At 31.5% G+C, this 27,756-nt stretch overlaps 1 protein-coding gene, 1 long non-coding RNA gene and 4 other non-coding genes across 9 annotated transcripts in view; 3 read left to right on the top strand and 3 right to left on the bottom strand.

Moving 5' to 3' along the window:
- The window catches only part of LOC125844994 (uncharacterized), a 28,668-nt gene extending 5,888 nt beyond the window's left edge, over positions 1–22,780 (bottom strand). Inside the window, exons 1-4 of one of the 4 annotated variants that reach the window (XR_007444219.1) lie at positions 22,696–22,713; positions 4,562–4,632; positions 2,375–2,462; positions 1,687–1,750 (exon numbers count right to left, since the gene is read on the bottom strand). This is a non-coding gene — a long non-coding RNA (uncharacterized LOC125844994). Of the gene's footprint in view, positions 1–1,686; positions 1,751–2,374; positions 2,463–4,561; positions 4,633–5,534; positions 5,616–18,331; positions 18,396–19,010; positions 19,099–22,695 lie in introns of those variants that run through there. The other 3 variants (XR_007444212.1, XR_007444229.1, XR_007444215.1) reach the window with 3 other exon arrangements.
- On the top strand, positions 135–206 carry TRNAP-UGG (transfer RNA proline (anticodon UGG)). The gene has a single exon. It is a non-coding gene; the product is annotated as a tRNA-Pro (tRNA).
- Positions 710–781, top strand: TRNAP-UGG (transfer RNA proline (anticodon UGG)). Its single transcript has one exon. It is a non-coding gene; the product is annotated as a tRNA-Pro (tRNA).
- On the bottom strand, positions 13,872–13,943 carry TRNAG-UCC (transfer RNA glycine (anticodon UCC)). Its single transcript has one exon. It is a non-coding gene; the product is annotated as a tRNA-Gly (tRNA).
- On the top strand, positions 17,747–17,818 carry TRNAP-UGG (transfer RNA proline (anticodon UGG)). Its single transcript has one exon. It is a non-coding gene; the product is annotated as a tRNA-Pro (tRNA).
- A 2,118-nt stretch (positions 22,781–24,898) lies between the features above and the next one.
- On the bottom strand, positions 24,899–26,265 carry LOC125842643 (uncharacterized). The gene is made up of 2 exons (XM_049522000.1): positions 26,160–26,265; positions 24,899–26,067 (listed from the first exon to the last, which is right to left on the bottom strand). The coding sequence occupies exons 1-2, from the start codon at positions 26,263–26,265 to the stop codon at positions 24,899–24,901; spliced, it is 1,275 nt and encodes a 424-aa protein (XP_049377957.1).
- Between the last annotated feature and the right edge of the window lie 1,491 nt (positions 26,266–27,756).

Below are 27,756 nucleotides of genomic sequence, written 5' to 3'. Positions count from 1 at the left end.
ACTTTTACATTGGAGGATCCCCCAGACACAGGAGAAGTCTCATCCCTCCTAAAAATCATTTCATAAGATGATACTCCAGACAACTGAATATGAAACTTCCAACTATCATTTAGAATGGGGAACCAACAAAAGCAGGGCATTTGGTCTAGTGGTATGATTCTCGCTTTGGGTGCGAGAGGTCCCGAGTTCGATTCTCGGAATGCCCCTTGATTTTGCTAAAGTTTTATTTACTCTTAAGTTGATTTAACTCTCCAAATGCTCCTTCATCTGTAACTGACTCTGCAGTGCCATAGCAGACAATTTCCTCCTTTACAGTTGAGTTTGTTCAGATACAACCAGATATAACCTACTTCAATAATGTCTACAATTAAAGCACCTTTACTAGCATAGTATGCCTCTCTATATACATTATTTTAACAAAGGGAGGGAGGGAGAAGGAAGAAATGATCTCCTATGACTACTTACAAATTGAATAGAAGAAAATGACCTTTTCACATCTCTTATATGTAAAAATGAAGAAATCTATAAAACTAAAATCAAATTCATAAAGGACCATAACACCGATTGACCCAAGGAAGGATCCCCCCAGTCCCCAGAGACTAGAAAATGCTCATCCCTACAAGAAAATCATTTCGAAAATGGTACAAGCTCCAGACAACTGACACGAAACTTCTAACTATTTCTTAGACTGAGAGACCAACAAACAGCTGGGCATTTGGTCTAGTGGTATGATTCTCGCTTTGGGTGCGAGAGGTCCCGAGTTCGATTCTCGGAATGCCCCTTGATTTTGCTAAAGTTTTAATTTATTCTAAGTTGATTTAACTCACCAAGGGCTCCTTCATCTCTTGCTGACTCTACAGTTGAGTATATTCAGATATTACAACCAGATATTGAAAACTTCCCACTGTCTACAACTAAAACACCTTTAATAGCATTGTTATGACTCTCTGTATACATTATCTTTAGCATTGGAGGAGCACCTAGACACGGGATAATTCTCATCCCACCAAGAAAAACATTTCATAGGATGGTATAAACTCCAGATAATTGAACATGAAACTTCCAGCTATCATTTAGACTGGGGGACCAATAAAAGCAGGGCATTTGATCTAGTGGTATGATTCTCGCTTTGGGTGCGAGAGGTCCCCGAGTTTGATTCTCGGAATGCCCCAAATTTTTAAGTGCCTTTTTACAAGCCTGTACTCCTGATAGTTATAAAGGATTTTAAGGCAAATGTAGGATATCCATTTAACACTTTGCTGAATATTCAATAGTGAGATTTGCGTTCTGGAAACTGCAGTAAGCACATCATGCATTTATGAATTTGGTAGGATTCCAATGATTAATGGTTATTCATTTTAGACAGTTAAAATTAATTAGTTTAGTAATCCAAACAGTTCTAGAACTGATTCTTCTTTCAAGTGTATTTTAGTAAACCACATATATTGCTTGACTTGCAGAGCTCTTTCCAGTCTCCTGTTCAGTACATATTCTGATGTAAAGTCAGCCAAGTCAATCAGCCAAAAGTCATGTTTTTTCAAATAACAACATTTAGGCCAAGATGCATCCTTATCAAATAAAGAAAATGGAATGGCAAGACTTGATGCTCTGAAAGCTAATTTTTTCAGAACTACAAGATAAAAATAACAAAGCACGAGTGCTGGTAGTATATGGATTTGTGCTAACCTCTCTAGTTTACAAGTAAGCAGATCAGAACTCCAAAATTCAACATAGAACTACCAAGAAATCCCTATATACAAAAGATTAAATAGATTAGCACAAGAATTATCTCACCTATGATAAGGAAAATTTAAAGGTTTGCAGTTTTCCCTTCAGAAATAAATCAAATGTTTGCTTTCCATCAAAGTTTGTTGATATTAGACATGCAGATCAACAATCATAACTGACATATTTAGCAGAACAGTGTTATTTTTTAAATTGATTTGATGAGGAGCAGAAAGGTGTTACTAAAAATCAAAAAGTATATCATTTGACATTCTTTTTGGAAAAAAACTCTGTGATTTCCTACTCGCATCTGGAGTTAAAATGGATAACGCTAGTGATGAGTCATTTTATTTCAGTTTACTTGAGCAACGACGCACCATTTCTACAGTCCAGACATAATTATGCTTTGTCAATGCTTGCACTAAACTTCACCTAGTGTATTGACTTCAAGAGCAGTTTGTTGTTTCCCTTAAGTTAGTGTTTTGATCACAAGTCAACTAAGACACTCAGCCAAATGTCTTCATACAACAATATTTAGAGGCAAAACGCTTTCTATCCACTCTCATGGACAACCAAATGAAACGAATCACCTAAAGCTGAATAAGGTAAATCTAGATGTATAAGCTAAAAATTAATACATCATGAATACCTGCAATAGTACAGAGTTGGGCTTGCATGTTCAGTTTACTGATAAGATCTGAAACTCCAAAGTTCAGAGTCAAACTTTCCAGGGATCCCTGAATATAAAATGCTAAATGGGTAAGTTCAAGTGTCTCAACTGTCATCAGCCATCATTTCAGATATGCTTTCATTTTTGCCATCTGATTCCAAATTGACTAAGTAGGCAAAACTTAAAAGTTAAGTTAGTACCCGGTTTGCCTTTATATCAAAGATTCATAAAGTTTGGATTAAAACATCAATTAGGGATCAAGGGTGTTTTGCCTTGATCACTGATGATCAACGGCTCAGAGGTCTTTCACAAAATTGAGGCAAGAGTTCTCTGGACTTTCACGTCAAAATGAGGAATTAAATGGGTATCCATAGTTCAAATACCTATTTTCTTTTCAATTTAGTGAGCTAAAGAGGCATGAACATCATTGTACCATGTTTTTTTGTACCAATTTACATACCATGAGCTACGCTGTTTCATGAAAACAAGTGAAAAGAATCTAAGATAAGGTAGCTAAAAGAAAATTGGTAATAAGAGAACCCAACAAGAGAGCCCGTGTTTAACTACAAATGTGATATTCATAAATTTAGTGGAAGCTTTCTTTACTTCAGCTGTGACTTAACTCAAACTATGATGTACAAATATGCAATACTGATACAGCTAATGACAGAATCATGGCCTCATGTCCATTGATAGTTCTCAATCACTAGACAGTTTCAATGGCCTTTTTATTCCAGATGCCAAAAAGGTTGAGAATGATAGAAAAGGACTGTAAAGAGACAAGCACCAGTAATAATGAAAGCAGATACAATCTGTATGCACAAGAGCAGCACAAATCAGAGGAAGCTGCAAAGGCGTCATATTTTAAGCAACCCCTCTGAGTATCTAACCATCTCCCATATCCAAATGGGAGCTAGCAAAACTCTGCAAAAGTACCAAATGATGTTGTTATCTTTCAAAAAAAAAAAACTACCAAAGAATATTAAAGTAATCAACTGGTATGAAATACGGAGCATCTGAAGTCTAAGTTGAAGATGAGCAATAAGATTTTCAATCAAATAACTCACAAGGCGAAATTGCCTCAACAAAACAAATTTTTATTTCCGGAAAGATCCCTTAAGGCTCAAAGGGGACAACTAGGGATACTTCATGCAAATTGTAGGCTTGGAAAACCTATTATCCAATCCTAAAACAAGCATTTCTACAAACAATTAAAACAAATCCTAGACAAAGTGTGCAAAGGAATTTTCATTAAGTCTCATCGCACATGGCACATGTTAGATTAGATGGGTCCCTTCCAACTCACAATCAAGAATAAATGAAACAAAATCGCATAAATCAAACCAATACCAAGTAGTGAGCAAAGAGTAAACAAATGACCAAGTGTCACTAATAAGACCATTTCTCTCAATGTTATCCACTTTTCCAGCAAAAATTTAGGAGGGATATTCCACAAATTTGAAAGAGTCTAAATAGTGGTACCAGAAAAACAAGTTATCCAAAGACAGCAATCTAACAAAAACACATTTTTATTCCCTATTAGCTACCAACTACCCCTAAACACACCCGGATCAAAAAAATTACTTTTTTTGGAAAAGAACTGTGGCTTAAAAAAGGAAAAAAATGTCAAAACCTTATAGACTAAAGATATAACACAGCATTCCAAAATATTATCTCATTAATCACTCGGAGAACTAGTGATAATTTAACATATCAGACTACGAATCACAGGAAAAATAAGAGACAATCCATTTTAAGGGTTCACAATTCAGCCATGGGATGAAGATCAAAGTTACAGTGAGGGAACAGGCTTCATATGTAGATTTAGTTACCACATGAAAGAATCTAAACATCTAATTGAAATGGTAAATCCAGGAAAAAACCAAGTACTTTTAATACATTAGTTCTAGCAATGTTGCATTTTTAATTCCTAAAAGGTTCACATATATGAGCTCTCACATGCTAATTGTAACAGCCTGGTAAACCGTTGCCATGAGGCAGGTGCAAACTCGACCCATTGGCCTCCTCACAAACAATTCTCCACCCTGCCCACCACCAACAGTAAAGATGAACATGTGACCTTGCTTTGAAGCTAATTAAGAGAATCCAAGCACACAATTCAAAATGCTAAAGGCAATAAGTGAAGTAGTTTAAGATTTTAATAACCTTTTCGGATGCTCTTATGCCCCTGATGTGGAATGTCATATATCTCCGGCACAAACCAAGCTTTCTTCCATCTAACAAGTGGTTAGGAAAATATCAGATATTGATGTTAATCAAAACTTAGAAGTCCCCATCAGAAAATGAATTCTACATTAGCTAGTGGAACTCTTAGTAATTGCAACACTACAAAACCCCTGACTAGGATATTTCAATGTGTCTACTTGAATACAAAACCTAACAAGTAAATATGCAATGTAAGCAAGAGCAGATAACTACTTATTCAATTCAAAAGTTGACATAAAAAGTGAGATACCTTGCGGAACCCCAACCTCTGATGAAAAAACAAAACCATTTAATTTCACAAATTTGCAAAGAGTATGACCACAAAGAAATGAACAGAAATATTTGGAAGCTAAATCTCAATATATGCTACTCCCTCCATCCCAATTTTTAATTTTTTTAAATTAGTGTGGTGTCCGGGCTAGCTTTCACACACCTCGACTAATTCCACGGGGTACCTGCCAACTCCCGCCAGCAATAGGAACCATGTAACTCTATCGAACCCATTCCAATTTTACTCTTCATGTTTGGGGAATATTTGATACAATGATACCATTCTATAAAACTTTCACAACTTTAAGAAGTTCGAAATGACGAATCTATAAAATTCTATCTTTTGAATGGTTTTCAATCAAACTGATTTCTTCAACTAGTACTTAGATATATTTTTTCCTCTAAGAGGCAAGTCAAATAAACACGTTAAACTCCATATCCTACAAAATGAACCAGAGTAAGTACTAGAATACTACTTTTACCCCCGAAGAATAAGAATAGTAAGCAAAATACATATAAAGCGAAGTAACACTCAAACACAAACAATTAGGTCACACTTCGACACAAATTAACAAACAATTTGGCTGTAATAGAGTATGAATTCGACAAAAACTTATTGAAAAATTAAGGAAGATGAACAAACCTGAAGTGAATAATCACAGCCCTATAAGTACCTCGGAGTCGGAGAATGTTCTTAGCAATAAGCAGAGAATTTTTTAGTATAAAATTAGAACTCTTTAAATTATTACAGTATATTTTTATTCTTAATTGTACCCAGCGTGCCGTTTTGCGCGCGCATTTCTGATTTTCTTCTTTTTCTTTTCCCCCTCTGTGGGAGAAATTATCTTTTTGTGAAGGCTTAAAACCAAATTGTAATTCGAAAATATAAAATCAAAACAAATTTTATATATATTTATTTCTATTTTATTTATTTTTTTATATGCAAATTATTACTTCATATCTAAATTTTTTGAATTCTTTTTCACTTTTAATTTTTGGTGATAGGTGATATTTTATCAATTAAATGTTGGAAAATATCGTTTCACCAAGACAATCATTATATAAATTGTTAACATAATTCTATAAGTAATAAGTTGAAAATTTTTAGATAAAGATAAAAGTTAAAATCATATAATCTAATTCTTAATAAAAGAAAAGTTTCCGAGATGTATTGGTCAAGAGAATATACCTCTGTATAGGTGTCATGAGTAGGGTTGCTTATGGTTATAGTTTAAAAACTCTAATTGATTTAATTTGGTTAGGCTTAAGTCATGTACAGCCACTTAAAGTTGTCCGCGTATTTCATTTAAACACATCTACTAGAGAATGTACCTATTGAACACATGTACCAGCTTGAATTTAAATCATTTGGACACTTTTTTGACAATCAACTAAAAGTATAAGATGTGTGTAATGCACTTGCGCTGACGTGGCAAATTGACAAATGACTAACGTACATGTGGCCATTTGAGCCAAAATATTTATTAAAAAATTATAAAGAAAAGAAGAGAAAAAAAAAAGAAAAAAAAGTCGTTGTCTGCTCACCATGGACCTTCAAGGCTTCAACCTCCTTTGAGCCACCATTGCCACCGTCTATTTCCTTTTTCAGCTTTGATTTTAAAGAGAGAAAAAAAACTAAAATGGCAAACTACATATCCTTCTGCGATTTCTTCAATTTTATCCTTTTTTTTATTGTCTCAATTTCTAAGAAAGTTGAAAAAGATTCTATCATTAATGGTGAAATTGAGTTGTTTTAGTGTAGGAAATTTTCAACTTTAAGGACTTCTAAAACAGTTTGTTTGAAATCAACACTTCTTCAATTTCTTCATTTTCATCCCTTTGCTCATCTTTGTTGCTGAAGAAATTGTTAATGACCGACTTGTCCTGTTTCAGAAAAAAATACATATTTATGGAAAAAGGATTTTGAAATTTTGTTGTTTGTAGCTAAATCTATCTCCATTTTCTTTTTTTTTATCTCATTGGTGTATTTGGTGCGGAAGGAAATTGATCAATTTCAGGTTGAAATACGATAGTGTTGAGGATCAAAGTGGGATGGCTGACGATAATAGAGAAAGGAGAAGGGCGGATGGTGGCGGCGTAGCGGTGGAACCGGTGGAAATGGTGGTGGAAGAAATTAGGTTTAATTGAGTAAGAAGGAAGAAAAAGAGATTTTAAAAAAACAACAAAAAATAGTCTCTCACGCGCTCAATAGTTGTGTAATGCACTTTCCATGCCACATCAGCGAAAAGTGTTTAATAGGTATTTGTTTTGAATAATATAAGTGTTCAATAGGTACATTCTCTAGTAGAGGTGTTTAAATGAAATACGCGGACAACTTTAAGTGGCTGTACGTGACTTAAGCCATTTGGTTATGTTTGATTTTAAATTTTGAAAACCGACACTATTTGGTTTGGTTTGGTTTTGGTTGTACTAAAAATATTGCAAAATAATCAAATCGAACCAAGAAATTATTCATATAAATTTTATAATTATTTATATATTATTCAAAAATAAAATATAATTTTTTTTGTAAAGTTTAATTAACTTTAAGTTTTAACTTTATCATCTTCTCAAGTCCAACACTTAAATTTTAACCCAAATGTTACAGCCCTAAGCCAAGTCCATCAAAATCTATTACTTTAGTCTCTACCTACCCTACTTCACATAAGACAGTCATGTTTTCTCTTAATTGAATCACTTTATTCGTATAATAATAACTTTTGTATACTTAATTGAATCCACATAGTTTTCATGTGGATTGTTCATGTATTAGGTGTATGTGTCTATCGAGATATGTATATCCTGAAAAAAATTATTACTTTCAAATCAAATTAAAAAAATCGACAATTATTTTTTTCGTTTGATTTGGTTTAATTTTTTATTTTTTTCGTTTGATTTGGTTTGGGAATCAGGATTAAGAGTTTGGGAGTTCTAAATTTTCTTTAGAACTATCCATCAATTTTGTTAGGGGTTCACAAATTAATATACATATATTTAATTAATTTTCTATTACAAATACAAAGCATACAAAAAGGCTATTGGGTTCTTCCGAATCCATGAACCCCACCTAGCTCCGCTTCTGCCTGCAACAATATTTGCTTACATTCAATTACAGGTGTAATGATAATTTTCAAAAATGAATGTATTAATGATTTCAAGTCATACACTTTAAAATGAGTAGAGAAGCTAGGTTTTGTTAATCGGATTAAATTATAATTTGTTATTGACCCATCTTGATTCAACAAATTTTTATCCAAATAAATTTTGAACAGATTTGATCATGATCCAATAATTAATTTTACATATTTTGATCGTATAATCTTCAGCTACTTTGCCAATAATATATACTTCTATTTTTCTCTCAAGATTTGGAGAGATTCATATTTGATGGGCGAGTTAGTAATTTAGCATGTTTATAGTGTGATGACTTAAACTTAATGCATAAGGTACTTATTTTACATGACTAATTGGCAAGTGACAAACTTGAGCAGACATTTGATCATAGGATTTGAGACATGGATTTAAAATTAATATTTGTTTATGAAATATTAATAAAATTATAATTTCAAATGATGATTGGAAATTTGAAATTCTCCACGAAATTAAAAAAAAAATCCAATTTGTGTTTTTTTTAAAAAAATAATGTAAAACTCTACCCATATGAATACATTTTGCACATAAAATCCATCATTTTAAATTTAGAAAAAAGAATCAAGCTCGTTGTAAAGAAATTGTATGTACAATGTAGGAGGATATATAAAATAATAACTAATTATTCCGATCAACGAATACAACAACAATAAAATAACTAGTGTAATTCCGCAAGTAGGCTCCGAAAAAGGTAATGTGTACATAATCTTACTCCTACATTATAAAAGTTGATTTATTCAATAAGTTAATCTTTACAAAAAAAAATGTATGTATTTTAAAAGTTTGCAATAACATGTGATCACAAATAAGTTTGTATATATAAAAAAATAGATATATGCAATGATTTATTAATGTAGTGTCTTAGAATATTATATTACCTTATTTGTGAATTATAATTTGCTAATTGATAAGATTGTTTAAGAGTTGATGTTAGAAATCATATCCAAACGAGCATAATATTTTTATCATATCCAAATGAGCATAATATTTTTATTTCACATTCGTCATCAATCCTAACCTACTTCCACATTTTCTATAAAAAAAAATCTTAAAAGTTTGTTAATCTCTTGGCGTGAATCAATGTTGTAAAAACATTATTAGGATTCTGCAATGTTCTCCCCTAGGCGAGACATTTACAAATGGTTTGATGTAACACCACTAACAAACTTGATGTATTCTTACAAGTGAAGTTCAAAGAGATGACATATCTTGAAATAAGTAAAAAAAAATTGCTTCACCTACAACACGCTCCTAGGTACATATAAAAGAAAAACTCTAACTTGTTGTACATTGGACAAAGAATAAAATATACAAGTTTTAAAAGTTTGTTTTTATATGTGAACAACGATCAAGGAGAAAAAAAAATTGGGTCGAGAAATAAAAAAGAATAAAAGTCAAAACACATGTGACATGTAGTAAAATAGAAATACTATTACTTGTAGGTCAACTATTCGCCATTCATCTTCCTACTACATATAAAAGCTACGCAGTTACATTGGAAAAAAGATATGATAGAATATATAATCTCACAAAAAATAGCAGAGACCATTTTAAGGAAGAGTTACATTCCTACTACGAGCTAATTCTACACTAATACTATTAATGAGGATCATTTTTTTTTTATAAATAAATCTTTAAAATGGAGCAGTTGATGCCTACTAGTGCCTTGAAATTGAGTCCAAAATTTGCACCTTCCTTTGTTACACCCTTAATTTCAGATTCTTTATTGTATGTTTCCTTTTCAAAAGCTTTTCTTCATGATTCAACATTTCCTCTTTTGCTTCACTCAACTCACTTTTCTTTCATGCAAGACAAGCTTAACTCTCTTTCTTCAGGAGGCTCCAAGTATTTATCCTCATGTGCTTCACACGTATTCATCTTTTCATTTTGATCTTTTGAGATCATATAAGCAAATAGAAAGTTAGAATGTACATCTTGATTGTGATAGAAATTAAAATATATTGTTTATAATCATACCATTGTGTGCTTTAACAATAAAATCCATAAGAACAGCAACAACATCAACTTGTGACAAGCAATTTTCTCGTAAAATGTATACCTAAAACAATAAAAATTATAATTAGGCCTAACAAATACAATAACATACCAAATGTAATTCCACAAATAGGGTAGGGGGAGGATGGTACATAAATTTACCCATACTTTAATTTGTGAAGGTAGAGAGATGTAATGGAGAAAAGGATAGTAGCAACAACAAATAATGTGACATTGAAACAAAGAAAACAACAAGTAATAAAAATTAAAGAATAATATATAGAAGAGTAATACCAATAACACTGATAAGGAGAACTAGACAAGGCTCTGTTGTATACTAACTTTCTACCTTTATCCTCGAATTTTGTGATGTTCTTGTAAGTTGTAGGTGTGTCAGGTCATGTCTAATTACCTCACCCTAATACTTCTTCGACTAACTTCTACCTCTCCTTAAATCTACCATAGCCAACCTTTGGCACCTCCTCACTAACACATCTATGAATCTTTCTCTTCATATGTCAGAACCATCTTAGTCTCGCTTCTTTCATCTTGTCCACAAGGGGATCATTCATACTTTATCAAAAATATCTATGTTTCTAATATTATCTCTCTTGGTTGGAAATTCATTTATACTAACATTACATTTAAGATAAATAAAGTGAAAGTAATTTTTGATTTAACAAAATGACTAGGATTTAATCATTTAAAAGGTGTTACCTTGAATTTGCAAGTCTCAATCAATTGGAAGACCAACACATCATTTTCAACAAGATTGTGAGCAATGGAGAAACATCTCCACCCCCCACTCAATCCGTTTTTGTCAATTAGGTACTTGGTGGAAAACTCATCTTCATCTTCATCCACCAAAATGACATTGTCATCATGGTTTGGCAAATGAGAAACACATTTTTTTTTTGGAAAGCTCTGTTATATCAAAATATTCCCCAGTGACATGGGAAGGGAGCATACGTTTGACAAAATTTGGAAATTCAGAAGGTAAAGTTCTTTGAAATATTTCGGCTCGCAATTGGGATGTTGAGCTTATATCAACGGAGTTGTCTGTCTGTCCCTTCCAATGCTAGTAAAATCGAGAATCAAAAATATTTTTAAAGAGATAATAATACCAGGATATATTAACGGCCAATGGTCATAAAATTCTCTCATCTTTATTTTTTTCAAAAAAATAATTCGATAGACTGTTTGATTATTCATAGTCAAATTCTCACTGCAACTTTGAGTTGAGTTTTCAGGTTTAATTCAAAACTTGTGTACACTTCATTTTGAATTATTTGTTTGATTTTGATTTGATACGAAGTTTAAGAAAGTAAAAAAAAAACTTTTGAATGTTGTGGTATAAAATTGAAATTAAAGAGTTCACAAAAAAAGAAAAAAATATTTTTTCAATGGACTAAAAAGAAAGTAGGACAAATAAATGAACCAAAAAAGTATGACAGACAAATTAAAATGGAGGAAGTAACATTTTTTCAAATAAAATACATATTCAAACACAACTTCAATTTCTAAATACTTTTTTCCGCTCAACTTTAAATACAATTTTTAAAAATTCAAACATCATAAAATTCGCGTCTAAACACCCATTTTTTTTATTATTATAATTTGTTTTTGCATTTTCTCCACTTACCACATTTGAACCTTCTTGTTATCTCCGCTTTCCACTTGCAAATGTATATGCCAAGTATCTTAATTAGTTTTAAAATACTTCCTTACAAGAGTACTTGTTTGTCAAAATGATAACATACTCAGTATAACCCCACCAGCGGGGACTTGAGAGGATATAACATATGTAGTATAATTTTTATCTAGTGAGATAGAGGGGTTATTTTCGATGGAGTGTACAGAGGCCTTATTTTTACGATATAAAGATAGAGAGGTCATTTTCGATGAAGCATACACAGACCTTATCTTTACCTCGTAAAAATAAAGAGGGTTTTCATGATGAAGCGTATACAAACCATGTCTTTACCTAATAGAGATAAAGAGATTATTTCTGATAGAGCATACATAGATCGTACTTTTACCACACAGAAATAGAAAGATTATTTTGTATGGATCAAACACAAACCTTACGTTTACCTCTATAGAGGCTTTTTAGATAAACCATCAACTATTTATTAAAGCACGGAGTAGAAAAAAAAATTATTCTCACTTTGTTGGTTCTATAGGGAGGCAAAACTTTTTTCTTGAGCAACCCTTGATTGACTGACAATGCCTTTTTCTGGTTAAGTCGTCAAATGAAAGAACAAAAATATACGGGTCAATAATTATAAGAAAAAAAAACAGATAAAAGAATTAAAAAATTTTATTTGAAACCATGAAATGAAAATTGTAGTAGAAGGAGATGGAGTACCTTAGCAGGAGAAGGAGCTCGTCATTTCATTTTAGAAGAATTAAAGTGAGGAAAAACAAAATAGAATTTTTGGGGTGTTCTTTTGACTGAAAAAACCTTATGAAGTGGAGAAATGAGATGATACTGTATTTATAAGGAGAATTAAGGAAGGCCTTGAAGCCAAAATTGGAATTAATTGGAAGAGTACTAGGTTTGGAATGATTCATTCCCTTTTCCCAAAGTTGTTCTTTTAAAGAAAAATAGTAAGCAAAATCTTTATTTGTATGTATCATTATTAGTCAAGTTAAGACCCTTGTTTTAATCCAACACAAACAAATAAAAAGGGAGAAAAAATAACTATGAATTAGTTGCGGATCACAAACATATGGGAGACTTTTTTTATAAAGTAGAAATTTTGGGCGAGTATTGAAATATTAAAATAGTTCCACATGTCATATTTAGGGTCAAGTTTTAAAATATTAAAATAGTCAAAGGTCATATTTTAGGAAAAAAGTGAAATATTTAAATAGTCACCATGGTCATATTTTGGGTCAAGATAAATCTGTAGCTATTTTAGAATATAAAGATTTGGGTTTTAAAATCTTTCGAAAAATAGACAAATTCTATAAACAGATAGATATTTCAAAAGAGGAAAAAAAATGAAATTTGACTAACATAGGTCAACAACAATATAAATTTGACTATCCTATATTATTATTTGTACATGATAAAATTTTAAAAATGCTATAGTTATGTAAGTATTAGTAATATATACATTATTTGTGAGGAAATTTATGTTATAGCGATATTAGATATTTTAAATTTTATCTTGTATAGATAGGAATATATGATGGTCAACTTTACATTATTTTTTTTAAAAAATATTTGTCTCTTTATAGAATTTATTTATTTTTTGAAAGATTTAAAAAATCAAATCTTAAAATTTCAAAATAGCTTCAGACATTATTTTGAAGAAAAAATCTACCAAACGTTATTTTTTTTATATAATTAAATAATAATTTGAGAAATGTAGTAATTTTAAAAAATAAAATATACAATATAATTTTATGATAACAAATGCATATGAATATAACATAAAATAACTCAAGTGAACCAACAAGCATAAAGGGGCAATTCCGTTAGCTAAGTTAATAAATAAAGGTACTTGTGTATTATTAGGTACAAATAAGGGTGTGCATCTATTGATTCGGTCTAATTTCATATATTATTGATTTAATTTATTCATTTTTAATTTGTGAATATGCTAATTCGATAATCAAATTAATAAAATATTTATTATTAATTTTTTATTCTTAATAATTTTATTTTTGATTTGATTGCTAAGGAGATGCACATATAATCACAATAAATAAGTAAAGAGGCTAATTTGTGTAGCCTACAACCAAAGTAATACTAAAATTTATATTCTATTTATAAGTCCTAAATACGGAAAGAAAGTATCAATAATAAAAATCAATGCAAAATGCTTGCGTCTGCCGGGAGTCGAACCCGGGTCTATTGCTTGGAAGGCAATTATCCTAACCGTTGGACTACAAACGCTTGCCTGCTATGCATTCTCAGGATACAAATTTTGTCCTGTCCGATCCCCACCCAGACAACTCCTCCAACATATTCTTTTTTCATTCCAATTTATGTGGCAAAATTTGATTAGGCAATAAGTATGTAAAATGAAAAAAAAAACCGTTTTTGAAGTGTATAATCTTAAATAAGATTGATATTTGTATAAACATAGGTCATCTCATAATTAAAAATACAATGAAAATATTAAAATTAAATTATTTATAACTATAAATATAAAAATGTATCATAGTTTTTAATCAAACTAAAACGAAAAATAAATAAATTAAATGTCACATTAAATAGAGAACAAAATGAGTAGTTGATATGAATGAATTCATGCCTCCATTCACCAAGTTAATAATGATATTGTAGATACTAGATAGTAATAAAGAAAGGGAAATTTTTTCAAAATGTCAATATTTTAACATTTAATAGGACTCATTGTCAATACTTTCAATATTTAGTAAAAATGTCAGAATTTTAGTTTGATATGTATCTTATTTAAGTTTTTATTATTTGTTTTATTTAAAGAATACAATTATTAAATAATAGAAAGGAGAAATTTAGGGGAGAGAAATTTTTAAAAAAGGAACAATTGCTTAAAAGTCTCATCAGTTACAAAAATTCAAAACTAAATACAAATTAAAAAAAAAAACACAAAGAACTCATCCCACTTGTTCATCAAATTTTTAATATTGATTTTTAAATTTTCATTGATAATACTCAATTTCTGTTGAAATGAATTTGATTAAATCGCGTTTTTTTTATATCCAACCATGGCTTCAACGGATCAGATTTTAGAACCAAAATCGACTTTCGTGAAGAAGAAGAAAAAAAGAGAGAATCAGAGAAGAAGGTTGCAAAGAATGAGAGAATGGAGAAGAAGGTTGCAAAAATTATATTCATATTAATTTTTGTTTGTCCGTTGTTTTTCTTTTACTCAACATTTATATTTTTATTAAGAACATTATAATTTTTTTTAGTTTGTAGTCATTCCAATTGGTATGCCAAATTGATTTGTATTTCTTAAACATAGATGTATCATATTTCTTTCACAGTCAATTTGTATTTTTTTTAGAATATTGTATCATTAATTCCTCAATAGATTGTATTATTTTTATTATGTATGCTATTCTTTTATCAAAAACTTGTATCTTTCTTTAAACGTATTCATATGTAATGATTAGATTATATTGTGATACAATAAATAATATTTTTGTAATACGAATAAAAGAAAAATATATTTGGCAGTTATGTAATACAATTTTGATCACTGGAATACAATTTTTAGTTTTCATTATGAAACTAAAATACAAATTTTAATTTGAATGGTAAAGTGAGCACATAAAATACAAAAGTTGTTGATATACAATTATGATGAAAACATAATAAAAAGAAATACAGACTTGTTGTCATTGAAATACAAAATTGACTTTGTTGGTATGTCATTATGATGAACACAAAAAAAAAAAATACAAATTTTTTTGAATACAATGTGAGAGTTAAATACAAAATGATCATAGTAAAATACGCACCACAATATGATATTCAATTTTAATTTGAATGGTAAAGTGAGCACATAAAATATAAAAGTTGTTGGTATACAATTATGATGAAAACATAATAAAAAAGAAATATGTTGTCATTGAAAATTGAGATTGAAATACAAATGTGACTTTGTTGTTATACCATTATGGTGAATACAAAAAAAAAAGAAAGTAGAACTTGTTTGTAGATAAAGTGATATTGAAATACAAAATAAGCAAATTAAAAGACAAAATTGTCGTCATTTGTGTTCTAAGTAGAAAATTGTGATATTGAAAAATAGAAAATTGTTGATTAACTTGGATACCTCTAGTAATTCTCTTAGATTCTGCCATTGGAGCGTGATTTAGAGTTTATCAAATCCTAAACGTGATTTCAACTACAGACAACAATTTTAAACAAAAATAAAATCATAAAATAAATCTTAAAAAACGAATAAAGATGCATACCTCAATAAAAGAGATTGTGTGAATATCTTTATAAATATATTTTTCAATTTCTGGAAAAAAAAAAAGGAAGAGAGGCGGATTTTGAAATGGAGAAGAATTGGAAGATGTAACTATGTTGCAAAAAAAAAGAAGAAAAAAAGAAGAAGATGAAAATATGTGAGAGTAGGGGTGTATATCAGTCGGTTCGGTTCGGTTATAAGTATTATCGATTCAGTTTATCGGTTTTCGATTTTTAAATATGCTAAACCGATAACCAAACCAATAAGATATTTGTTATCGGTTTTAGGTCTTTAACGGTCCGATTTTCGGTTTAACCAATAAGAAAATGCTTTCAAAACAAATATATGACTTATCCAATAATTTGACGCGATACGCATACATCGAAATAATCATTCCAAAAGGGACAACAAGGACCAACTTGTTGTATTTTGGTCATCACAACAAAGACTTGGTTAATTTTCGATCACCATAATATATATAAAACGAGGTCCCCTTTGTGCAATAAAGAGAATCAAATAAAACCAAATCATAGACAAAAGTCAAAACAGTAGCAAATGAGGCCATGCTTATGGTAACTATGAAGTTCTTACGTTATTTAAAAAAACACACACACACAAAATTTGAATTCCTAACGTTAATCAAATTGCAGATATTTACAATCGTGCAAAAGCTAATATTAGTCAATTATAAACTAACTAAAGTAAATAAGTAATACTAAAAAGTAAAACCTAAAGGTTAAATAACTAAAAGTAGAGAGGAGAGTTAATTGTTAAGTAGTGTTAATTATTGTGTAGGGTTTTATATATTTAGTCTAATATACTACTAATTATATTAATATTTTTTTAATATATTATATATATGTATAACTAAAATTAAAATAGTAAATTATTATATTCTTAATGGGTTATCGGTTAACCCAATAACCCAATATTAAAAACCAATAACGAACCGATAACCCCATAATTATTTTTTGTAAATCCATTAAATAACCGTTATCCCAATAACCCAATAACAATAAACCAATAACACTTTTTTCGGTTCGGTTTATCGGTCGATTCGGTTTTTGCACACCCTTATGTGAGAGAGAAAATATTCCCTTTATTTTAAACATATGATAGAGGATTAATTGGGAAATGTGTAATTAAGGTAAGATAAAATAGAAAGTAAATTAGGATACACAAGCTTTTCTAAAAAAATGACATTTTGACATTTTTACTAATATTTATAAAGTATGGAGGGTTTTACTAATTAAGTTAGACTTTCTGACTAGTTTGTGAATTTTTCCATAAAGAAGGTACTAAAAAAGAACTGGAAGTAAGAGAACCCAGCAAAAAGCTCATGTTGAACTATGAATACTCCTTAGTGGAGCTTTTGCTTGCTTCAGCTGTGCCTTAACTCGATCTATGTAATATTAATCCAACTAATGCCAGAGACCTGGCCTCATGTCCAATGACAGTTCTTAATCACTAGACATATCTCATGGATTTTGGATTACAGATGGCCAGAGGGTTGAGTTGATAGCATAGGATTGTAAATATTCAAGTTACAGACTTACAGTAACAACCAAAGCTGAGAGCGTCTTTAGGCATCAAGTGCAGTAAGAATCAGAGGAACTGCAGAAGCATATTAAAGTACTCAAGAACATTTAAGCAAGAAATGAAGATCATCTGGTGTAAAATAAGGAGTATTTGAATTCTGCATTACAGATAAGCAATGACATTTGGGATCAAATAACTCAAAAGGGGAAAACACATTTGCCTAGCACTCAAATAAGACAATGCCAACAATGGGCATTTGGTCTAGTGGTATGATTCTCGCTTTGGGTGCGAGAGGTCCCGAGTTCGATTCTCGGAATGCCCCAAATTTTTAAGTGCCTTTTTTCAAGCCTGTACTCCTGATGGTTATAAAGGATTTGAAGGCAAATGTAGGATATCCATTTAATACTTTGCTGAACATTCAATAGTGAGATTTGTGTTCTGGAAACTGCAGTAAGCACATCATGCATTTATGAATTTGGTAGGATTCCAATGATTAATGGTTATTCATTTTAGACAGTTAAAATTAATTAGTTTAGTAATCCAAACAGTACTAGAACTGATTCTTCTTTCTAGTGTATTTTAGTAAACCACATATATTGCTTGACTTGCAGCTCTTTCCAGTCTCCTGTTCAGTAAATATTCTGATGTAAAGTCAGCCAAGTCAATCAGCCAAAAGTCATTTTTTTTCAGATAACAACATTTAGGCCAAGATGAATCCTTATCAAATAAAGAAAATGGAATGGCAAGACTTGATGCTCTGAAAGCTAATCTTTTCAGAACTACAAGATAAAAATAACAAAGCACGAGTGCTGGTAGTAGATGGATTTGTGCTCACCTCTCTAGTTTACAAGTAAGCCGATCGGAACTCCAAAATTCAACATAGAATTACCAAGAAATCCCTATATACAAAAGATTAAATAGATTAGCACAACAATTATCTCACCTATGATAAGGAAAATTTAAAGGTTTGCAGTTTGCCCTTCAGAAAAAAATCAAATGTTTGTTTTCCATCAAAGTTTGTTGATATTAGACATGCAGATCAACAATCATAACTGAAATATTTAGTAGAATGGTGTTATTTTTTTTAATTCATTTGATGAGGAGCAGAAAGGTGTTATTAAAAATCAAACAGTATCATTCTTTTTGGGAAAAATTTCTCTGATTTCCTACTCACATCTGGAGTTAAAATGGAGAACCTAGTGATGAGTCATTTTCTTTCAGTTTACATGAGAAATGTGCACCATTTCTACAGTCCAGACATAATTATGCTTTGTCAATGCTTGCACTTTACTTTACCTAATGTATTGACTTCAAGAGCACTTAGTTGTTTCCCTTAAGTTAGGTGTTTTGATCACAAGTCATCTAAGACACTCAGCCAAATGTCTTCATAAAACAATACTTACAGGCAAAATGCTTTCTATCCACGCTCATGGACCACCAAATGACACGAGTCACCTAAAGCTGAATAAGGTAAATCTAGATGTATAAGCTAAAAATGAATACATCATGAATACCTGCAACAGTACAGAGTTGGGCTTGCATGTTCAGTTTACTGATAAAATCTGAAACTCCAAAGTTCAGAGTCAAGCTATCCAGGGATCCCTGAATATAAAATGGTAAATGGTAAGTTCAAGTATCTCAACTGTCATAAGCCATCATTTCAGATATGCTTTCAATTTTTGCCATCTGTTTCCAATTTGATTAAGCAGGCAAAACTTAAAAAGTTAAGTTAGTAATCGGTTTTCATTTATATCAAAGATTCATCAAGTTTGGATTATAACATCAATTAGGGATCAAGGGTGTTTTGCCTTGATCACTGGCTAAGAGGTCTTTCACAAAATTGAGGTAAAAGTTCTCTGGAATTTCACGTTAAAATGAGGAGTTACATGGGTATCCATAGTTCAGATACCCATTTTCATTTCAATTTAGTGAACTAAAGATGCATAAACATCATTGTACCATGCAGTGTTATCAAAGGCGAAAAGTGCAAAAAAGCTCTAAGGTCCATGGGGCTTTAAGCGCAAATAAAGCTTGGGCTTTAATGAAAAATGGCGCAAAGGGAGAAAAAAAATTACAAATATATATATTTGGTCCAAGACTAATAATTATATGAATGACAAATATATGACCAAAGAAATTGAATTTTTTTTATGATAAAGTGAAATATCAATTGTTTAGTGTCACTTCTTCATAAGAGGCACATTGGTAAGGAAAAATTTGCGTTAGAACCTTGATGACAACATTGAAGTGAGGCAAAGTGCTCAATACGCTTTGAGCCTCGCTTCAGGGCTTAAGCGCGCCTTTGATAACACTGGTACCATTTGTTTTGTACCAATTTACATACCATGAGCTACGTCGTTTCATGAAAACAAGTGAAAAGAATGTAAGATAAGGAAGGTAGCTAAAAGAAAATTGATAATAAGAGAACCCAACGAGAAAGCCCGTGTTTAACTACAAATGTGATATTTATAATTTTAGTGGAAGCATTCTTTACTTCAGCTGTGACTTAACTCAAACTATGATGTTCAAATATGCGATACTGATACAACTAAAGACAGAATCCTGGCCTCATGTCCATTGACAGTTCTCAATCAGTAGACAGTTTCAATGGTTTTTTTATTTCAGATGCTGAAAAGGTTGAGAATGATAGAAAAGGACTGTAAAGAGACGAGCACCAGTAATAATGAAAGAAGGTACAATCTTTAAGCACGAGGGCAGCACAAATCAGAGGAAGCTGCAAAGGCATCATATTTTAAGCAACCCCTCTGAGTATCTAATTATTTTACAATCAAATAACTCAAAAGGAGAAATTGCCTCAACAAAACAAGTTTTATTTCCAGAAAGATCCCTTAAGGCTCAAAGAGGACAACTAGGAATACTTGATGCAAATTGTAGGCATGGAAAATCTATTATCCTATCCTAAACCAAGCATTTCTACAGACAATTAAAACAAGTCCTAGACAAAGTTTGCAAAGAAATTTTCATTAAGTTTCGTCAGACATGGCACATGTTAGTTTAGATGGGTCCCTTCCAACTCACAATCAAGAATAAATGAAACAAAATCGCATAAATCAAACCAATACCAAGTAGTGAGCAAAGAGTAAACAAATGACCAAGTGTCACTAATAAGACCATTTCTCTCAACGTTACCCACTTTTCCAGTAAAAATTCAAGGGAGGTAGTTCGCAAATTTGACAAAGACTCACATGAAAGAGTCTAATTAGTGGTACCAGAAAAACAAGTTAGCCAAAGAGAGAAATCCAACAAAAACATATTTTATTCCCTATTAGCTACTAACTACCCCTAAACACACCCAGGTCAAAAAATCACTTTTTTGGAAAAGAACTGTGGCTTAAAGAAAAAAACAAGGAGCTTATTGAAATCAAATGACAAGGTAAACCTAGGAAAGTACAAAACAAGTAACATAATGCATGCAGCAAGCACACATACAAAGGAAAAAAGTCAAAACCTTATAAACTAAAGAGAAAACACACAGTTATCCAAAATATTATCTCATTAATCACTTGGAGAACTATTGATAATTTAACATGTCAGACTATGAATCACAGGAAAAATAAGAGACTATCCATTTTAAAGGTTCACGATTCAGCCATGGGATGAATATCAAAGTTACAGTGAGGGAACAGGCTTCACATGTAGATTTTGATACCACATGAAAGAATCTAAACTTTTAATTGAAATGGTAAAATCAAGGAAAAAACCAAGTATTTTTTAGTACATTAATTCTACTAAGGTTGCATTTTTATTTCCTAGAAGTTGCACATATATGCGCTCACAGGCTAATTGTAACAGCCTGATTAACCGTTGCCATGAAGCAGGTGCAAACTCGACCCATTGGCCTCCTTACAGACAATTCTCCACCCTGCCCACCACCAACTGTAAAGATAAACATTTGACCTTGCTTTGAAGCTAATTAAGAGAATCCAAGGACACAATTCAAAATGCTAAAGGCAATAAGTGAAGTAAATTAAGATGTTAATAACCTTTTCAGATGCTCTTATGTGAATGCCATATATCTCCGGCACAAACTATGTTTTCTTTCATCTTACAAGTGGTTAGGAAAATATCAGATTTTGATTTAATCAAAACTTAGAAGTCCCCATCAGAAAATGAATTCTACATTAGCTAGTGAAACTCTTAGTAATTGCAACACTACAAAACCCCTGACTAGGATATATATTTCAATGTGTCTACTTGAATACAAAACCTAACTAGTAAATATGTGATGTAAGCAAGAGCAGATAACTACTTTTTCAATCTAAAAGTTGACATAATAGGTAAGATACCTTGCAGAACCCCGACCTCTGATGAAAAAAAAAACATTTAATTGTAAACTTTGCAAAGAGTATGACCACAAAGAAATGAACAGAAATATTTGAAAAAATATCAATATATGCTACTCACTCCATCCCAATTTTTAATTTTTTTAGTTACTGTGGTGTCCGGGCTAGCTTTTGCACACCTCGACTAATTCCACACGAACTCCCACCAGCAATAGGAACCATGTTACTCTGTCCACCTCATCCCAATTTTACTCTTCATGTTTTGGGAACATTTAATACAATTCCACCAATAATATCATTCTATACAACTTTCACAACTTTAAGAAGTTTGAATTCACGAATCTATCAAATTCGATCTTTTGAATGGTTTTCAATCAAATTGATTTTTTCAAGTAGTACTTAGATATACTTTTTCCACGAGGAGGCAAGTCAAATTGACACCTTTTTTTTTATGACAAGAGAAATCCGCAATCGCTACTCTTTGGTTGTACATGATAAAAAAAAACTTGTTCCTATGCAATATCTCGCAGAGGAGACGTAACCCACACTAGGCAAGCCTGGTGCGACGAGCTCGATCCAGAAGGCAAACCCTTGCTTTTGCTGGCAAGGGATTTCGGACTTGAGGCCTACAAGTCTCAAGCCCAAACCCACTAGGTCACTCTGAAGGGTCAAATTAACACCTTAAACTCCATATCCTACAAAATGAACAGGAGGAATTACTAGAATACTACTTTTACCCCGAAGAATAAGAGTAGTAAGCAAAATACATATACAGCGAAGTAACACTCAAACACGAACAATTAGGTCACACTTCGAAACAAATTAACAAACAATTTGGCTGTAATAGAGTATGAATTCGAAAAACTTATTGAAATATTAAGGAAGATGAACAAACCTGAAGTGAATAATCACAGCCCTATTGGGACCTCGGAGTCGGAGAATGTTCTTAGCAATAAGCAGAGAATTTTTTAGTATAAAATTAGAACTCTTTAAAGTATTACAGTATATTTTTGTTCTTAATTGTACCCAGCGTGCCGTTTTGCGCGCGCATTTCTGATTTTCTTCTTTTTCTTTTCCCTCTTTGTGGGAGAAATTATCTTTTTGGTTCATGCAACATGATTGAAGGCTTAAAGCCAATTATAATTCGAAAATGCTAAGCAAATTATATATATATATAAATTTATTTATTTATTTTTTTAAATGTAATTATTATTTAATATCTATTTTTATTTTTATTTTTCAATTATTAGTTTTTGGTAATTAGTGATTGGTGATATTTTATTAATTAAATGTTGGAAAACATTGTTTCACCAATACAATCATTATATGAATTGTTAACATAATTCTATAAGTAATAAGTTGATAAATTTTAGATAAAGATAAAAGTTAAAATTATATAATTTAATTCAAGAAGAAAAAGTTACTTGACATACCCGGCCGATTTTAATATGCCTATTGTGATGCTTACAAATTTAAGGACTTGCAATTTAGGAGGAGGATATTTTTTGACTATTGATTCATATTTTTGATACAGTTATGATGAAAAATAGTAGAGTTAAAACGAATAATTTAATGTGAATGCTAGCGAATAAAATGCAAAAAAGTAAAATAATATTTTCTTGGTTTCTTCTATTTGTATACGCTTAATGAGGATAAAATAATATTTTTTTACTAAAAAATTATACTTTTCATCATAAATAATACATAATTTTTATTGATAAAAATTCGAGTTCTCCCCTCCTCACCCCCACCCCTCCAAATTAGATGCCTAAGACATGTTTTATTTTTAAAAAAACATAGGCCTGTTTATCCATTTTTTAAGAATTAGTATGTCGTTAGGCTTTAAGCAACTTAATTGTCCTTAATGTTTTATTTTCTCGTATGTCGCTAGTTTAGGAGAAAGAGAAAAGAATAAATAAAGGAGTAGATTACCAGATAGGAAATTAAACCCCCTTATCAATAAGATAAAAGTTCAATAAACTAAGCAACTGACTAAAGATTTTTAGTAATATTAAATTACGAACTCGATTATTATTGTCCAACTAATCATGATCCGCGTGTGACATACCCCACGGGCTTAATTTTGACGTAGAGTAGGAAGCATCCCGGAAACAACACATATTTGTCGTACATGCCATGCAATATCTTCCTCAGCCTACATAAGCATATAAGGACAACAACAACCTATCTAGCTTATCCAATCCCTCTTTTTGTTTCAACTATATAAAGAAAAAAATGTAGTAGAAGCCTAATTAAGCCTGTGTTTTCTAGCTATAGTAGTAATTCTAGTATATACTAGTAATAAAAGATTGATGAAGATGTGGTACTATTTGATGGTGGTTATTGATGGAGTGAAGCAATTCATAACAACACTATGGGAATTGCAAGAGATGAGATTCTCAGTCATATTTGATGACTTGAGCTATATTACTATGACCATCATTACGGCTGCTGTTTCTTGTATTATTCACCAACATCATCAGCATCTCTCTAGCTAGAATTTTAATTACTTAGATGTTCTTGTTTTTACAACAAATTTTCTAAGAAAGTGATTGTTTTGATGAACATTTGCGAGGGTTGTTAGTAGCGTATTGCTCGTAGGATGATTTGAATATTATATGTTGTGGTGTATTTGATCACTAATTAAGAAGTAAGGAACAACGAAATGGCTTTGAGAATGATAGTATTTGATTATTTTATTTCTTTGTAAATATATATATCTCATATGAGGTTTTGAGATGTGTATCGGTCAAGAGAATATGTACCATGTATAGATGTCGGGTTGTTCGTAGTTATAGTTAAAAAATTAAATCGAATCGCAACCCGAATCACACCGATTAAGAAAATTGATATTTGATTTGATTTGGTTATGTTTCTTTTGAATTTTGAAAACCAACACTATTCGGTTTAGTTTTGATTGTACTAAAAAGAATCGCAAAAATAACCAAAGAGAACGTAGAAATTATATATATAAATTTTATAATTATTTATATTCATAAATAAAATATAATATTTTATTAAATTTTAATTAACTCAACAAAAAAGAAAGAAAACTACTACAATACATAAGAAATACACAGAGACAAAGAATAGAAAGATCAATTCCCTCTCAGTTCACAGCGGATCCAAACACGATTTAAAAGCTCTTTCTGATACGTTTTATCCGTACAATTGTCTTTCAATACTTTGAACGCTACATCTTCCAAAGAGTAGTAAGTATAGTCGTTACAAGTGTTGAAAGTTGGGAAGAAAACTGCATTATCCACATTTACGTTCATGCCACAAACAGCAACCGATGAGGCTTCGCTAGTGAAAAAAAGCCAATTTTTGACTTCTTTTACTAATTTGACTATTATGTTGCTTCCAAAGTCTAGTTCATAAACATGAACATCATGTTGTGGTGTCACAACCACGGAATGTAGCACATTTTGATCCTGACGTTGAACTAAAAACAAACGGCAAGCATCATAAATACGAGGTGAATATTGTTGAAAAAGTTTATGGATAACCCAGTAAGGGGTTCCGTCTTTAAAGCCAAATACACCAACATCACCGTGTTGGCCTATGACACAAAATTCTTCACCAAAGTAGACCGGACTAGAAGATGAAAGTAGGAATGGCACCTCACTGTCCCTTGTGATACAAGTCCATCTATCATCCCCTTGTCTCAAATATGAAATCCTAACTTGAAACACATTTAATAAAGCTATACCAAAGATTACCCACCCAGAAGAATTAGTTGGAGAAGCTGAGAATGACATAATGTCACATAAATAGTCGTATCTTTTTTGTGGGAGATGAATGATTTGCTTCCGAGAAGGCGAAGGCTCAAGTAAGAAGAAAGACTTTCCCTTAGACACAAGAAGCCATCCATCTTTTGCATACCGAATTTCACAGCCTACTAAATCGTTGTTGCTCATATAACAGTTGAAATTTCTAAAGGGATTATAGAAGGTGCACAAACCATCCTTTCCGTTTAGTGATAGAAGCCACATGGAGTCTTGATCATAAGAAGGAGCAGCATCACCATCAACAACCACTTTCCAACGTAATGGAGGAGCAACAGATCTCCATAATTTACACACCAAGCGAAAACTCATGTATGCTTCTTGAGAAATTAGATAACGAGAAATTTCACTTTGAAGATCTAGAGAAAGACGGATGCAAATGTTGCTGTCTACAGGCGCAGGCATACTTTTACTACCGGATGGACGCTTTTTCAACTTGTCTTCTGCAGTACTAGTGTTATGTTGAATTTTGGCCCTTCCTGACCTAAAGAAGTCATCAACATCAAATGTTAACAATATTTACAAATATTTAATGTAGAAGACGAAATTAAACAAGTATCTAAATTATTACCTGTCGAATAGAGGAAACGAATTGTGAGAACTACAGATACGAAATTGTTTAGTGGTTGACAAGCTTTGATCGCCAACGTGGAAGGCATATAAAGTGCGGTGATCATTGCACTGTGTGAAATAGATATTGTTATTTTCTTGAGGTAGAGATGAAGAAGTTGCAGCAGAGAATTGTCCACTTAGAAAAATAATAAATCCGTCCAAATTGAATACTCTGTTGAATTGTTTAGTTTCAAAATCGGCCTCCCAAACCTCAAAGATGGAAGGTGATCCGACTTTTCGTTGAACTAGAAATAATTGGTCTTGCCACGAAACCAAGTGTCTGTTTCGATATAAAGCAGAGACATCTGTTGGTGCCCTGAATGTAAGAGGAGACAGACAAGTAGAAGTAGTTATTTCGGGGATCATTTGTATTATGCCTAGTTTCCCTTCCTGGAACAGAGTGCATATTTTCTCACCGTTACAAAATGTGACTGCGTCGACCAACCTGCTATAATCATAAAGTTTTACCTTTACCCACTTTTTATAATAAGGAGGACCACAAATTAGACAATACGGTTCTTCGCGAAAGAATAGGGAGACGTTGCATAAATATTCATCGTGGTAGGGAAAATATTCATGTGTTGAAGGGGAAACAACACACTTGAGCACCTCTGTTATCCAGTAATCGTAGTGATGGAAATAAGGGAGCATGATTTTGGTATGACATTTGAAGTGCCAAACAAAACATTCCACCCCATCAATGCAAAAACCCCAATCGTCCCAACGAGCCAAGCAATATCTGCCCTTCTTGTTAACATCAATTTGTTCATTAGAAGTGATTGATGACAAATATTTTTTGTCCATCTCTTGAGCCCTGACAGATGACATTGATGAATAGTATGACTTGCTTTATTCAGAAGTAACAACCCAATTCATACATCCCTCTCTTCATATAATAACTCAATTCATATACTAGTTGTTTCCCAGTACAACTAGCTTTAGGGAAACGTATGTTTTTTTTTAATTCCTTGCTCATGTCAAACGTATATATGTTTAGCCAAAAACAAAAACAAAAATAAAGCACTTTTTGACTTTTATTAGAATTCCTATTACATATTTACTTTGCCAAACTTAACTAGTATAACTTTTTGTTTTCCAAAAATAAAGGCTGTTTTAATGAATTTTTTATTTTTCAAAAAAAGGCTGTTTTTTTTTTCCTTTGTCAAAATAATACTCCTTCGATACGGCAGTACTTGTTTTGCTAAAAATAAGCTACTTCCTAATTTTGTTAGGATTCTTATTACATTAAATTGGTTTATAATTTTTTAATGGGAAAATTGTATATAATAGCAAACTATTAATTCAAATTAAATGTTATTACATTAAATTGGTTTATAATTTTTTAATTGATAAATAATACTAATTTGGGAAATATAGTAATTTTTAAAAATAAATTAAAACAAAAAAATATACAATATAATTTTCTTATAACAAATGCATATGAATATATACAAGAGTAGCTATTGCTTTTGTGGTTCAAAGTTTTGAGTCAATTTATGCACAAACCAAAACACTCTCATATGTAGAGCTATCAAAATGGGCTTGGCTCGCTAGGT

Source organism: Solanum stenotomum, chromosome 1 (assembly GCF_019186545.1).
Source record: "Solanum stenotomum isolate F172 chromosome 1, ASM1918654v1, whole genome shotgun sequence".
NCBI classification, from domain to species: domain Eukaryota; kingdom Viridiplantae; phylum Streptophyta; class Magnoliopsida; order Solanales; family Solanaceae; genus Solanum; species Solanum stenotomum.
The sequence above is the reverse complement of the archived record's forward strand: the minus strand, read 5'-3'. Positions and strand labels throughout refer to the sequence as shown.